The 13745-nt window shown below is 49.2% G+C and overlaps 1 protein-coding gene across 1 annotated transcript; it reads left to right on the top strand.

Moving 5' to 3' along the window:
- Nucleotides 1-2417: 2417 nt before the first annotated feature.
- LOC148590737 (cation channel sperm-associated protein 3-like) lies at nucleotides 2418-13476 on the top strand. Its single transcript, XM_088538647.1, has 8 exons — nucleotides 2418-2521; nucleotides 3707-3860; nucleotides 4977-5207; nucleotides 8989-9171; nucleotides 9580-9720; nucleotides 10370-10489; nucleotides 11528-11704; nucleotides 13456-13476. The coding sequence occupies exons 1-8, from the start codon at nucleotides 2418-2420 to the stop codon at nucleotides 13474-13476; spliced, it is 1131 nt and encodes a 376-aa protein (XP_088394773.1).
- The last annotated feature ends 269 nt before the right edge of the window (nucleotides 13477-13745 follow it).

Genomic DNA, 13745 nt, shown 5'->3' with positions numbered 1-13745 from the left:
TAGCAAGTGTCCTGTCATGCGCTAATTGGTAACAGGAATGAATGTGAGATGTTGGAGTTTGTTGCCAGTAGCTACACTTAAGTTACCACGTAAAAATGTAAAAGAGACCCAATTCAGACTCTCTGTTCAAATGTTGTTCCCTTAAAAGTGCCTGTTGCCAGTAGCTACACTTAAGTTACCACGTAAAAATGTAAAAGAGACCCAATTCAGACTCTCTGTTCAAATGTTGTTCCCTTAAAAGTGCCTTTTCCCACTGAAGCAGCGGATTTCCCTGATATGGCTTGAAAATGGTCAATGTTGCAAGGAATAAATGAAACCAAAACACCCAGCGAGACAGTGGTACCTTCTGTTACCTGTGGGCACGTGAGCAAAGCTTGTTGTGACAATGTCTCTAGTGAACTGTGAAAACTGTTGTTAGAAATTGGTATATAATGCAAACGCTTTGGAAAAAAAAACAATAAAATCAAGTTCCTCCTTTGCTATTTGTTTCTTTGTTATTATGTATATGTGACAAAGATGTTTAGTTTTAAGATAAATTTAAGATAAATAATACTTAGTTCCTGGGAGGTCTTTGGTTTGGAATATTGGTATTTATTTACACACTCTGATAGGAAAAAAAAAAATCACCACCAGCTACTTTAGCTCTTGGAGCATCTCAAACTAGCTGCTCTCTGCACAGAAGAGTAAGGGAGCTTTTTGTTTTTAATTTTTTCTTGAAGGCTGATTGTGGCTTTAAGTATATGGGTAATCAGTCAGGAAACGACCTTGCTCCTCAAAGGGAGGAAGGTTGTTTCCTCCTGCATCTAGGTTGATTTTAACTGGATGTGTCCCCGCCAACCTAGTCTGTGATGTGACTCTTCTGCTCTCTTTAGACGCTCTATCCGTCCTCTGCTCCGGATGAGCCCGGAGGGATCGCAGCGTCCGGATGAGCCTGGGCTGGCCGTGAGCCTGCCCGCTCTGATAGCCTGGGTGTCCAGCAGAGCAAAGCAACAGCACCGGGCGAGTTGGACTTGACTTTTCTGCTGGTTTTGCTCCCTGTGGGCACACATGGTGATAGGAAAAGGTGGGACCGGAACAACAGGTTGAACCATCAAGGTCCTGAGTCTTTCCCGACTCTTGGATGCTTGCAGCAGCCCCAGGCTTTGAAGGATAAAATAACTTAGGGTTTGTGCAGATCCTTGCTTCAATGCAGCTTCTCTGTTCCCTCAGCCCTGCTCTGCCTTTTCCTTGCTTCTCAATCATGCAAAATGCAATTTTGAAGGCTTCAGGCTTTCTGCAGCTTCTGACTGGCATGGGCGGCCCTGCCAGCCTTGAGCCTCCGGCCAGCAAGGGAATTGCCACTTAACTCGGCTAGGGAATTCCCCTGCACAAGCTGCTGTCAGTTTGTCACTTCTGTTTGCTCCAGAAGACAAATATTTGTGGCTGCGCCTTGGGATCAGCCGAACATGTGTGTCCTGGAATGACATCCTCATGGAGCATCCAGAGCAGCGCGCCCAGGAGGCTCCCAGAGCGACAGGAATTAGCAATCGTTAACGCTCCCACTGCGCTTCCTAAGGAAACAAGGCGAAAAGCAGCAGATGTGGTTGTGAGTTTTCTCCCTGGCATCGCGGAGGAGGATTCACCCTATGCACAGCACGGATGCAGGATGCTGAACGGCACATCCCCATGATCCCCTTCCAAAGGGAGCCCCTCGGAATGCGCAGCCGAGGCCCGCTGGACACCAGGGACAAGGTTTTTTCCTGGTTTCCTCAGGGAGCGATGAAAGTCTCATCGCAAGAAACTGTCCGTGCGGTTTGTATGGAAGAGCTGAGCAGTGTCCAGCAATAAAAAAATGCTTGTCGCCTGCTTCTTTGACACCTCGCAGGCTGTAAATGCTGAAAATGAATGTAATTTTGCCTCTTTGTAGGAGTGCTTGTAATTTTATACATATATATACACATATATATATATATATATATACACACACAATATTGCCAGGATGAAAACAATACATGAAAACAGAGTGAAGCGGCTCGCGTTATTTTGCACTGCCAAAGCCAAAGGGATGCCTCCATGGGGACAGGCACCTGGAGTGCTTCCCTCCCGGTCCCACCGTGGAGCAGGGATGCAGCAATCCCCTGGGAAGAGGGGCAGGACACCCTGCCCATACAGCCCATGCCACCTTGGCAGAGGATTGTGGAGCAGCGAAACCCTGTGGTTACCTCCTCTTTATCTTTCTGCTTGCAAAAGCAGTGAGTTGGGGAATAAGCAGCACCTGCTTGTTATTTTCCCAGCGATTTTAGGGATTTTATTTCTCCAGGACTTGGCCTGGAACACGGATTCCTCCGGCTGGAAGTGACCTCACAAACAGTGACGCTGCACGGCGGGTTCCAGCGTGTCCCGCGTGGAGCGGCCGCTGTCGCGCGGCGCCTCCGGCCATGGAGCCCTTGCACAAGAAGCGCGTCATGTCCGACCTCCTCCTGACGTCCCTGACCTCCTTTTCCGAGGTGGACACCCGGTACTCGGTGTTCTCTCACTTCAGGTACTCGTGGAGCGAAGTCGTCCTAACGCGGCTCTTGGGTTAATGGGGATGGGATTGGGGTGGATGATGGGATTCACCTGCTGGGTAATTCCTGTGCTGTGGGACCCACCATGGGATCGACTGGGTCGATATGTAATTATGTTGAATGAAAGCAAATGGTTGAATTTTGTGTTAGCTTTGATTACACTTCAAATATTATTTTACAAATATTTAACAGTTCTTAAGTGTGTCTCAAGTATTGACAGTTTTCCTCACTGCCATTAACTGACCTCCTCAGATTCGGTATTTATTAGGCCATAACTTTTGGTAGCAAAAACAAGGGAACAAGAATGTCCTAGTCCCTCATTTATGTCCTCTGAGAACAGAATATGTCTGTTTTCTGTGCATTTTTCCCGACCAGGAGCAGCTTGACTTATCCTAGCAGTCCTTCCCTTTGGGACATGCCTGTCCCTGCTGGCTACAGAATTGTGTGGCTATTCCACCTCCTGAAAGCAAACCTAGTGAGAGACGACTGCAGTGGGTGGGTTTGTACCCCTGGACGTGAGGTGAAGGGCTCTGACGTGGAGCTGGCGAGCGGAGGATTCACAAGGGTCTCGATAGGGCTGGGCTTGGCCATAGGAGTCTACAGCCTGCAAGAGCGAGTGGTCAGGCCTGGCTCTGCGTGGGAGCAAATGTACTCAGGGTGATATTTTGTGTGCTTTCCACGTGATATTAAATTTAAATATCATTAGGGAGCCATACTGTTTCCTGGATGAGATGAAATCACAGATTTTTTTTAAAAAAAAAGGACAGCAAGCTCCGAGTGCTGGTGTCCATACACAACATGTTGCAAGGTCTCCACGCTGTGTTTAATCAGGATTCAGTCTCACAGCCACCCAGTCCTGTACCTGCAGAACCCAGCAGTGATAAGGGATGTCCAACAAGACCCCTGAATTCCTGCTCATCTGTCCCAATCCGCCAGCTGAGCCAAACTTCTCAGCCTTTCCGCTGCTTGGGATGGCTGGGACCCTCTGGAAAACTGGGCTTGAACTTGGCATGCAGAGAGCCACAGGCGAGGGGACACGTTGTCCCTCGAGCCATGGGCAAGGGGACACATTGTCCCTCGAGCCATGGGCAAGGGGACACGTTGTCCCTCGAGTCCTCCTTGCCGGTGGCCACTTGGGTATCCCGAGCTCTTCCCGGCAGGAGGAAGGACACCAAGTTCTGCGCCTACCTGCGCCGGCTGCTGGGCAGCCCCTTCTTCGCCTTCCTCATGATCTGTATCGTGTCGCTCAACGCCGTCTTCCTGGCCGTGGAGACCGACTACCGCCTCCGGCTCAGCTCCAGCACCTTCTTCGCGGTAAGGCCGGGAAACACATTTCAGGGCTGAGCTTTAAGCTCCTTCCCATGGTGGTTATCGTTCTTAGAAGGCAACGGTTACGTCCTTTTCATGGCGGCTCTTTTCCCCTCCGTTGTTGCAAGGCGGCTGGCTTAAGCACGCTTTTATTAGTCAATTTTCACATTGAAAACCCCCTCTTGTAGCGCTCCTTGATTTCCTCGTGTTACACAACTCAGCTACTGTACGCAAACCTCTGAGCCTTAATTATATACCCCAGTAATATATAGAGAGGCCTGGCTAATGTCAAGTCACTCTGGGGGAACTTCAGAGGTTTCGGAAAGCACCGCTTCCAGAAGCAGGATTGTGCGGGAGAAGCAGGCGGTGCCAGGATGGAGGGTCCCTGATCTGGGATGCAGCTGGGACCCTCGTATGGCCTCATGACTGATCAGCGCTGAACTGCGGCTTTCCAGGGCCTCTCTGCTTCCCATTTGTCCCTTGCTGAGGGGACCTGGTGGGTGTTTGCAATGGGGATGGCATCTGCTCCGCTCCTCCTCCCCATGCCCTCCTTGTGCCCCTCCACAGCCGCATTGGGATGCTGTTTGGTGGAACAGGGCCTCGGTCCACGTTCTGCTGTTTTCTTGGTTTTCGTGGCCCTTCAGAGGTCCATTTTGAGGCTAATGCTGCTTTGGGGCCCACATTTGCTGCAAGAACAGCTGGAGCAGGGACCAGGAGCCCCCCTGTAGAGGGAGGACATAGAATCATAGAGGAAAGGACCTCTAGAGGTCATCTAGTCCAACCCCCCTGCACATGCAGGGTCACCTAGAGCACGTGGCACAGGACTGCGTCCAAGCGGGTTTTGAAGATCTCCAGAGAAGGAGACTCCACAACCTCTCTGGGCAGCCTGTTCCAGTGCTCTGTCACCCTCACTGTTAAGAAATTTTTCCTTGAGTTCCATGGTGGCCTCTGGGCCAGCAGCACTGATGAACAACAGTTCTGCTCTGCACTGCAGTGTCTCTCAGGCCCAGTCCTGGTGACAGTCCCTGTGGCCAGGTCCAGGTCCCCACAGGCACGGTGCCAGCAGCCGAGGTGCCATCCCTTAGGTCAGCAAGGTGCTTACGTCCCCATCTCCCCACACAGCTCACGGACTCGCTCATCCTCTCCATCTACACCAGCGAGTTTCTACTCAAGCTCTACGTGGACCCCATCGGCTACTGGAAGGACGGCTACAATGTCCTGGACGCCGTCATCCTGCTCCTGGCCTTCATCCTGCCTGCTTTCAGCTCGCCTCCGGCCCACTCCTGGGAGGTGGCCAAAGGCCTCCAGGCCCTGCGCATCCTCAAGCTCATCAAGTACAGCAGCGGGATGCGGGTAAAGCTCGGCCCTCCGCTCGATGACGGCGGCTCTTCCGTCCCTTTGGACTCAGACTCTCTTTCCTGGTCTTTTTAAGCGAGCGCTGGGTGTCCAGGGGGCTGCCTGGCCTCTCACGGGGCTGTTGATCACGGTACCCTGGAAGGGAAGGAGAAGTCTAATAGTCCCTGATTTCTTTAAGACACCCCTGACTTGGTCACGGTTTCTTTCCCATTTCTGCTCCCTCCCCAGTGGAGTGCAGGGATTTTATTTTTACTACAGCAGAGTAGACACAAAAAAATCCCTGTAAAATAGGGGTCACGTGCTGCTCCTGGGTTGTGCATGTTTTCCTCCGCCATCTCCTGCTTAGCTCTCTCCTGGCAGCGCTGGAGGTTTGTTTTTCAGCAAGGAGCTTATGTGGGCAATGAATGCTCGGCCAGCATTTCTGCGTGTGATTAATTGGCTGGGGAGCCCACCAGAAGTGGGATGTTTATGGGCACAGGGCTCTTATAACGTTCACTTCTGAGCCTTCGTTGCTCTAGTTTGGATCGTAAACTTCACTTATCGCCAGACTTTTATATGTTAATTATTCTGTGTTGCTGGGAGGAGGGACAGCATAGCCTATGAAATAACGAATGATTTGGGAAAGGCAAATCGGATGCTCGTGTTTAGTCTGGATGATTAAAAAAGAGCTAATTGACGCATGGTGAAGTGGGCAGATGTTTAATGCCAATGAAGAGTTTGTGTTTGCTTGGAGCTCACGCTACACGCGCTTCAACTTGTGGGACTCACCGCCTGAGATCCCGTGTTTGGGGACGAAGAGTAAGGAAAACTGGAGGATAAGACTTGGCACCTTACTCCCATGGGATGTTTAAACGCAAAGGTGCTTTGAAAAATCCCAGTAGGCACAAGTTTGTGGCTTTAAGAGCCTAAATGCTGTTGGAAATCTGGCCCGTGCAAACATAGGCTTTGGTGGAAGACAGTGAGACTTGACAGTAAGGAACTGTGCCCACTGGGACACTGTACCTGCCTTTGGGAGAGAGTGCCTGGATGGCATTATTGGGAAAAACTATCCAAAGAAGGAAAATTCTTTAGGCTCTAGCAGTCCCTTCCTGTGCCAGAGCTGTTATAAATATCACACAAAGTCCTGCCTTACTCCTGCCTCCCCTTTTCCAGGGCCATGTGATTCCTGCCTTTGCATCCTGATCTGAGGAGACGAGCGCCCCAAGCTGTTTGACATCCCAACAGGCAACACCTCTTTGCTTAAAAATCATTTAAAAATGCAATAGGTCTGCCTAAATGTGTTTTGCTGAGGGTGTGGGAGGTTACTTATACCTGTGTGTGCATTGTAATTTATTAATTGAAGTCTAAATTGGCCCTCAACAGGTTAGCAGTATTTAATGCACAGAGCTCAAACATGCAACACATTCTTGGCACGTTTCCCTTTATTAATTAAAAACCTCTTTAAAACACTCTGCCTTCCACCTTGGAGCAATAAATTTCCACCTTGAGGAAATAATTTCCTTGTTGTATTCCATACAGAGACGTTCTGTTAGCTGCAATCCCCGTTCCAGTGTAGGCCCCGTTCATCTTTATTTCAAATTGAAAACAAACTTTCAAAATGCCAGGCTGTTCTTCAAGGGAAAAAAAAAAAAAGGACTTTTCTGCTTTTTTAAAAAATATATATTTAGGATTAATTTCAATGTAGTTTACTACCTGTGCAGGCTGTGAACCACAAAGCTCCTTCTTAATATGAGCTTGGAGGAATCTGCAGCAGTTCCTGAGGGCGCGCGGGGAGGCAGGAGCTGCCCTGGCCGCTGGGACGCCTCGATGCTCCTGCACAGGAGGCACTTGCCAGCCTGCAGTTGCCCCGAGTCTTTTTACAGCCCTCCTGCTACGCTGGGCCAGGGGAGGTTGTTTTTCTTTATGCCGAATGCCGTGACATAACGTGGCAAAAATGCCGTAGGATGGCTGGGTTGAATGGGTTTTGGGCAAGGAGTGATCGGAAACCTCCTGGCAGGGAGTGAGCATCCATTTGGGAATGCTCCCCATCTGGGGAGATGCTCAGAGGGGTTGCACAGTCTGGCTTGGGCCATTCCCTTGGCCTGTCCTGGAGAGGAAAGCAGGCTCAGGCAATCCTGATGCTGCCTGTGGATATAAGCTATGAACTGGGGATACTCTGCAGCTTCCTGTGGTCCAGACGACGTGTTCTGACCTGACTCCTCCTGAGTTTTGGATGTGTCCAGGTGACTGCACCGCTGGTACCTACAGCATCACTGCTGGGTCTCTGTGGTGCAGGCACAGAGCTGGCAACCCCTGCTCTTGCCGCCCGTCTCTGAGCACGGCTGGGTGACACGGCCATGAGGCCACATTATCGCTTTCCTCTGTGGTCACTCTTAGCAAAGCTGCCAGAGCTGGAAATTTTAGAGGGAAAAAAAAAAAGGCAAAGCCGGCACTCGCCTTTGCATAAGTCTTTGTTGCCTTGGTAGGTAGATCCAAGAAATTCAGCCCATCGAGGTTGAGGAGTGACTAGTGGCCAAAAGAAGGACCTGGGACGTTTGGCCAGACGCAGTGTTGTGTGTTTGTTTTCTAGAGCACACCAGCCTTGCAAAAGCCAAAAGTCTATTCAGGCAAGTGCTGCGGGAGTCCTTAATCCATCATAACAGGATCAACTTTTTGGCAGCCAGGGGGGACTGGAAAGAACGTCTTATGCTAGCTTTGCACAAATGTCTGCACCAGGAAGTACCATCCAAGCAGATCAACTGGATAGATTTCAGAGCTTTAACTTGAGATGCTGTTGACAGAGCTATTGTCCAAAGAGGAAATGATAAATGGATGGTCTCTGAGCTAGTGCACTGTGTGAGAAACGCTCTGGTGTTAGCAGGCGTGTTGCAATGAGGGGAAAGCAGCCAGCCCATGTGGCTGCTGGTCTCTAGAGGAATATAACATGGATGCAAGAGGCTACATGTCGTCTTCTGTAATTTGCAGTTAACAGGAAAGTTTGCATTTGGCTAAAAGCCATTGCCGATGAATCCGACCTAAGCTCAATCCCCCAGCCGGCATTCCCATCAACTCCCAAGAGTGTCTTTTGTATATATCGATGTCACATGTAGGTCTTTATAAGAAATCAGGCTGTCTCAGGGGCCATACCCTGCTCCTTCTTGGTGAACCCAAGCTTTGCACAGGGCTTTCTCTAGGAGAGCAGCCCCCGGAGGGACGAGGGGGAAGTTCTCCATACCCAGGCCCTTGCTGCACAGCAGTGGTTGAGGGCAGCAGCTCGGGGTAGATGCTGAGGCAGGAGGGTTAATAGCACTGCTCGTTTGGGTTTGGTGGATTGCAGGGGATAGGAAGAGCCGTGTCCTTTATGAACATGAACGTGTTACTCCGTTAGCAACCTGTCACGGTGAAACCCTGTGTCAGGAAGGAGTGAGAGGCTCATGTGTGTTGAGAGTCATCGCTCTGGCACTGCACAGCCCCTGCTCTTGCCTCTGGGCAGCACTTGCTCACTGCAGAGCCCTGCCAAGGACATTTCCCAGTCCAAGAGGCTTGAACATGAGCAGAGTCTCTGGATTTTGTAGCACTTGAGTGCGCAGCGGTGGCTGCCCCATGACTGTCCTCGATTTCTGGTACTGCACTGCAGGTGCATGGGAAGGAGCTGGTTCAGGACTGCTGTCGGGAGCTTGTCACCTACCGAATTGCTGTGCCTCTTCCCTGCCTTCATCCTGGCCCAACAGGCATTTCCTTTACCTGGGGCTGCCTTTTCTTCTGCTAAGAAGCACTCTCTTTCTTTTCCCTTCTGCAGATCGTCATGAAGGCTCTTGGCCAGATGGTGAAGACAGTGACGTATGTCCTCATCTTGCTGTTCCTACTGATGTTTATATTTGCCATTCTGGGACATGGTTTATATGGACATCCTGAAAATGGAGACACGGAAAACTGGGGCAACATGGAGGCTGCCTTCTTCACACTCTTCAGTTTATTCACTGTAAGTACAGCAGCACTTTCCAGTTCCTGTCAGCCAAAAAAACAAACTCTGAATTTTGGAGTGCTGCTGAAGAAGCCCATTAATTAACTTGCAACTGTGCTGGGGTGAGCGTGAATGGCTCTATAGTGAGATCATATTGCAGATCTCTCTGAAAAATGTGATTTGGTAGATAAATTTCCTACCGTGTATTGAAAATTCAGGAGGGTAAATCTCTCAAGCTGCCGGCAATGAGACCTTTGCTAGCTGTCTTAAACCTGGAACTCTAAGGAAGAGAAGAAACTGTGTTCAATTAAAAAATAAAAAATAAAAAGGAGAGAGAAAAAATAGAGAGGAGCAAGATCTCATATGGCTTGTGAATTATGCTGTGGTTTGGAACTAACTCTCTGTTCTGGTTAAATGCATTTGCAGGTTGATGGCTGGACAGACATACAGGAAGAGCTGGAGAATCATGGGTTTACAAACAGCCACGTGTTCATGATTGTGTTCATCTTGCTGGGGTTCTTTGTGTTCTTCCACATGTTCATTGGAGTTGTGATTATCAAAATGCAGGTAGTAGTGGTTCCTTGCATTGCACATCTGTGTTTGGGGGCGCATGTCACTAGCCAACAGGCCTATCTTGGAAAACTGACATTTGCCTGCTTGTAAAAATGGTCTCCTGGTGCAACTAGAAACATTTTGGATTCAGAAGTCCTTTGTCCTGAGCAGAATAAGCATGTCTTTCCAACTCTGCCTGGTTTGGGTCATCTTTACATCTCTACTTTGACTCTTGTTTTTCCACAGTTGCTAAAATCTCCCACTTCTCCAGTACCACCAGCCCTTTGCACCAGGGCAGCCAGTGCACTTTGCACCAAGGGCAGAGACACAGACCCTGTGTCTCTTCAGCCCCTGGCTGATTTCGTGGTTCTTGTAACTGCCTCTAACTCATCTGATACAAGTCAGTGCTTGGAGACAGGGGCTGGGCTGCAGGGATGAATCTGCCCATGGAATAAGGTGAAGCCCATGGCAAGAGCATCCTGCATTCAGACAACCGCAGGGTGTCAGCCCCGACTGATCTAAATTAACAGAATTTTGGCTCCTTCATGGGGCTGGAGCTGGGCCGGGGGTTTTGAAGCACGAGTCTCCTTGACTGATCCCTTGAACCATCCGCTCTGACTGTGCTCTGGGACTCGCTCTCATGCTGACCTTTTGGCATTGGCAGGACTCAAACCAGAAGTACGAACGGGAGTGCAAAGCAACGAGGAAGGCTGCAATTTGGGCCAAGAAACAAGTACTCCTGAAAAAGCAGCAGGAGGAAATGAGCAAGATCACACATCAGCGGGTGAGTGACCCAGCTAGGCAGTGTTTGGCCTTGGGTGCATAGCAAGAACTGCAGGTATTAGGTATTCTTCACTATGACAAGAAAAATATGAGCCATTTTCAATGGAGAAATAATTTACTTTTTTTTACTCCCCCCCTTTCTTATGACAATTTAGGCTGTACATTCTCTGTGCATTTTTGGTAGGATCATCGCATGGTAGAATTTTGGTAGGATCAGCTCTTTAAAAGCATTGCAATGGAACTTAATGGTAAAGATATTAGAAAAGGTTTCAATGTGTTTCTGTCTGAATTTGTTTAACTTCAAAGAGAAATTAAGAAGAAAACTTTTCAGGTCATGTCAAGCCAAGAATCCCGTCCAGAAATGACTTGGACTCCCTTTCAGCGAGCACTCGAGGGAGGTCGCGATACTGCCTGCTCTCTCGCAGTCTGTTGATGCAAAGTTTCCAAAATGTTACTACGGACTTGAAATTCATGTCCTGGGTTCTGCAGGAGTGCTTTGCCTTGCTTGATAAAGGGCTTTTGCAAAGCAGTCTTGAAGTAAATGTAGTAAAGCTGTCACTGAAATGTAAATGATTAGAGCAACGTGACTGCCTGTTTCCCCCAACTCTTCTGCTCATTCTTGCTAGAAAATGTAATTTAATCATTTCAGAATGGCTCGGCTGAGAGTGCTCTTGCATTTGGGCCAGAAAATCCCTGGTCCAAATACTGTGTCGAGTGACTGGTTTTGAGCAGCAATTTAAGTCTTGCTCCTAGCACCAGGGGTGGCAATATCTCAACAATGACAGGACCCATCTCCTTGGGTCCCTTCTCAACAGGCAATTACAGATTGCTGGTACCAGGACGTGCAACACCTGCCCCGTTCTCCTAAAGCCCCATGGGGGCAGGAATTACAGATTGCCCCATTTCCAGCCCATCTCTCGTTTCACCCTGCTTGGTGCAAGCAGGAGCTCGCAAGTGTCTGGAGAACAACTATCTCTGTGCGACCCCTTCTCATTGCTAACAGTGTTCAGTTCCTGAGCTTGTTTTTTTTTCTCACCAGAAATCCATTCAATATAGAGCCTTCAGCGAGATGGTGGATAACTTCAAGAAGACATTGCACCACACGGATTCCATCATCGTAGAGGATTTTTGCGTCAGCCTCCGGTTTATTGATCTTTATTTGACAGTCTTGGACCTGCAGGATGAGTCAGTGGAGAGGTTGGTAACCGTGGAGCTGGTGAGTATGGGGGAGACTCCAAGACAAAAGACATCCGAATACTCTTTCTACGTACTGGGTTATTGGAGCGAGTGGACGTTTTTTGGCCATCCTCCTTAGGGAAAATGCTGCTGTTCTCAGCATGAGCAGTACTGAGAGCTTAAGAAAGCTCCCACATCCAATACGCGCTACAAACAGGGCTGTTTTCTAACACACTCAAACCAAAACACATGGAAAATTTGCTTGGAGTGAGCAGCATTCCTGGACCGGGCCACCTACCCCTGTGCAGGGCAAGGGACAGAGGTGGCCTCGTGCAGCACGTCTTGTCCCCAGGGAAGCCCTGGGTGTCCCCCAGAACCAGTGTCCATCCTCCACCTGCCTCTCACGTTTCCTTGCTGCATCCCTAGGAGAGAGGAGGGCCCTTCCTGCATTTATGGAACTGGGGTGATTTGTTGGTACCCGCATTCAGGAGGAGAGGAGGCAGGATGCTCGCCTGCCTTGTTACAGCAGTAATCCAGGCTGACCTGTGCTTTGTCTCAGCAATGGACTTTTCTGGATCTTGTTCAGGGGAGTGACTAACCCTAGGCAATTCGCTTAGACCGTGTAACCATAAAAACCTCCCTCAAATCCTTCGAATGCAGCCTGACACATTTTACACATCTTAGGTTAACCTTAATGTGAGGCAAGCCTATGATCACGTTGGGTACCTATTGTTTAAAAAACCCTGGATCTGGTCTGGAGTGCTGCAGCTTTCTCATGCTGAGGACCACGTTGGGGGAGAGAGAGAGATGCCAATGGCTGGTTCAGCAGAGCTCACCACATCTCCAGCTTGTGCCAGGAAATGGTTTATGGAGCGCTGTTGCCTCCCCGACCACAGATCTGACCACTGCCCTAGACATATTATTTTGAAAATTCCCTCCTGTCCAGTTCCCCATGGGATCAGGGATCCTTCCAGGAGTCTTAGCATCACTTTTCCTCTGTGTGCTGAATGCACCCATCAGGACTAGTGCTCCTGAAGTGTTTTGCCGTGCACATTGCTGATCCGGTCCCACATGGCACTTCTGCCATTCACCATATCTGATCTTTAGGAGAAAAATATTTGAAAGAATGTTAAATAAAACCAACACAGAAAGGGGAGTCAGCTTCATACAAAATACATGGGATCTTTTCACTGTTTTTGAACTGCCTGGGTTTACAGAGGGGTGGTTAGATGGAGTGCTCTTCTCTATATGCCTCTTAAATAGGCTCTCCACATGGTATTTCAATGGTATTGGAAAGTGATCCATCCTGCTAGCAGGATAGTTTTGCCATGCTCCCCTCTCGTTGCAGATTACAAGAGCTACATTGTGAAATGCTTGGCGTATTGAGCAGGATCTTGGAAAGCATGGAAGGAAAATCTCAGCCACTGCCTGAGAAGATTGAAAAATAAAGGTTTTGTCGTGGGCAACGTGATCCTTGGGGACTGTCAGGACTCTGCCCAGAATCTTTATTCCGAAGCTCTATTGAGTAAGGACAGAAGTATTTGCAACCAAAAATAATTCGGGAAACATTAGTTTTCCTTTCTCCTGGCTCATTCTTGCCATGTCTATCCCGGGTGCTGATGGAGACCCTGACACACCTGGTAGGTGGCAGCCCAGGAAGGACACTGTTGTTCGGGCTGCAGGAACTGCACGCTCCCAAAGCATTACAGCTCAGCTCCTTTTCATGGAAACCTTGCAATAAAGCTGGGATTAGACCTGCAAGTGCCTGAACTGTCTGTCCTTCCTTTCTAGGATCAAGCAGACCCGATATAGCTAAGGGGCTGTTCTGAGCTGGAGAGAAATGAACCGTGCTGAGGACACAGACCATAACATCATGTCCTTATTGGAGATATTGTAATATCTCGCTGCCCCAGAGCCTGCCCTGGTAGAGGAGGCACCCAGGCACGGTAGTCACTGCCACATGCATCATCTAACAGGGAAAGGGCCACCGTGACCTGTCTCTTGTTGCACAGACGACGAGGATTAACGGAGCTGTAGCAACCTGTACCCATCATGATTTACTTGTCACCCTATCCTCCCTT

The sequence above is a fragment of the Tinamus guttatus genome, unplaced genomic scaffold (assembly GCF_059628265.1).
Source record: "Tinamus guttatus ecotype Peru unplaced genomic scaffold, ASM5962826v1 Tinamus_guttatus_pri_ptg001129l, whole genome shotgun sequence".
Classification (NCBI taxonomy): domain Eukaryota; kingdom Metazoa; phylum Chordata; class Aves; order Tinamiformes; family Tinamidae; genus Tinamus; species Tinamus guttatus.
This window is presented reverse-complemented; position numbering and strand designations above follow the sequence as displayed.

Coding starts and splice junctions, on each gene's coding strand:
- LOC148590737 (XM_088538647.1), top strand. CDS start 2,418: ATGGAGCCCTTGCACAAGAAGCGCGTCATGTCCGACCTCCTCCTGACG. Junction 9,172..9,579: donor CACTCTTCAGTTTATTCACT/GTAAGTACAGCA, acceptor ATGCATTTGCAG/GTTGATGGCTGGACAGACAT. Junction 9,721..10,369: donor TTGTGATTATCAAAATGCAG/GTAGTAGTGGTT, acceptor TGGCATTGGCAG/GACTCAAACCAGAAGTACGA.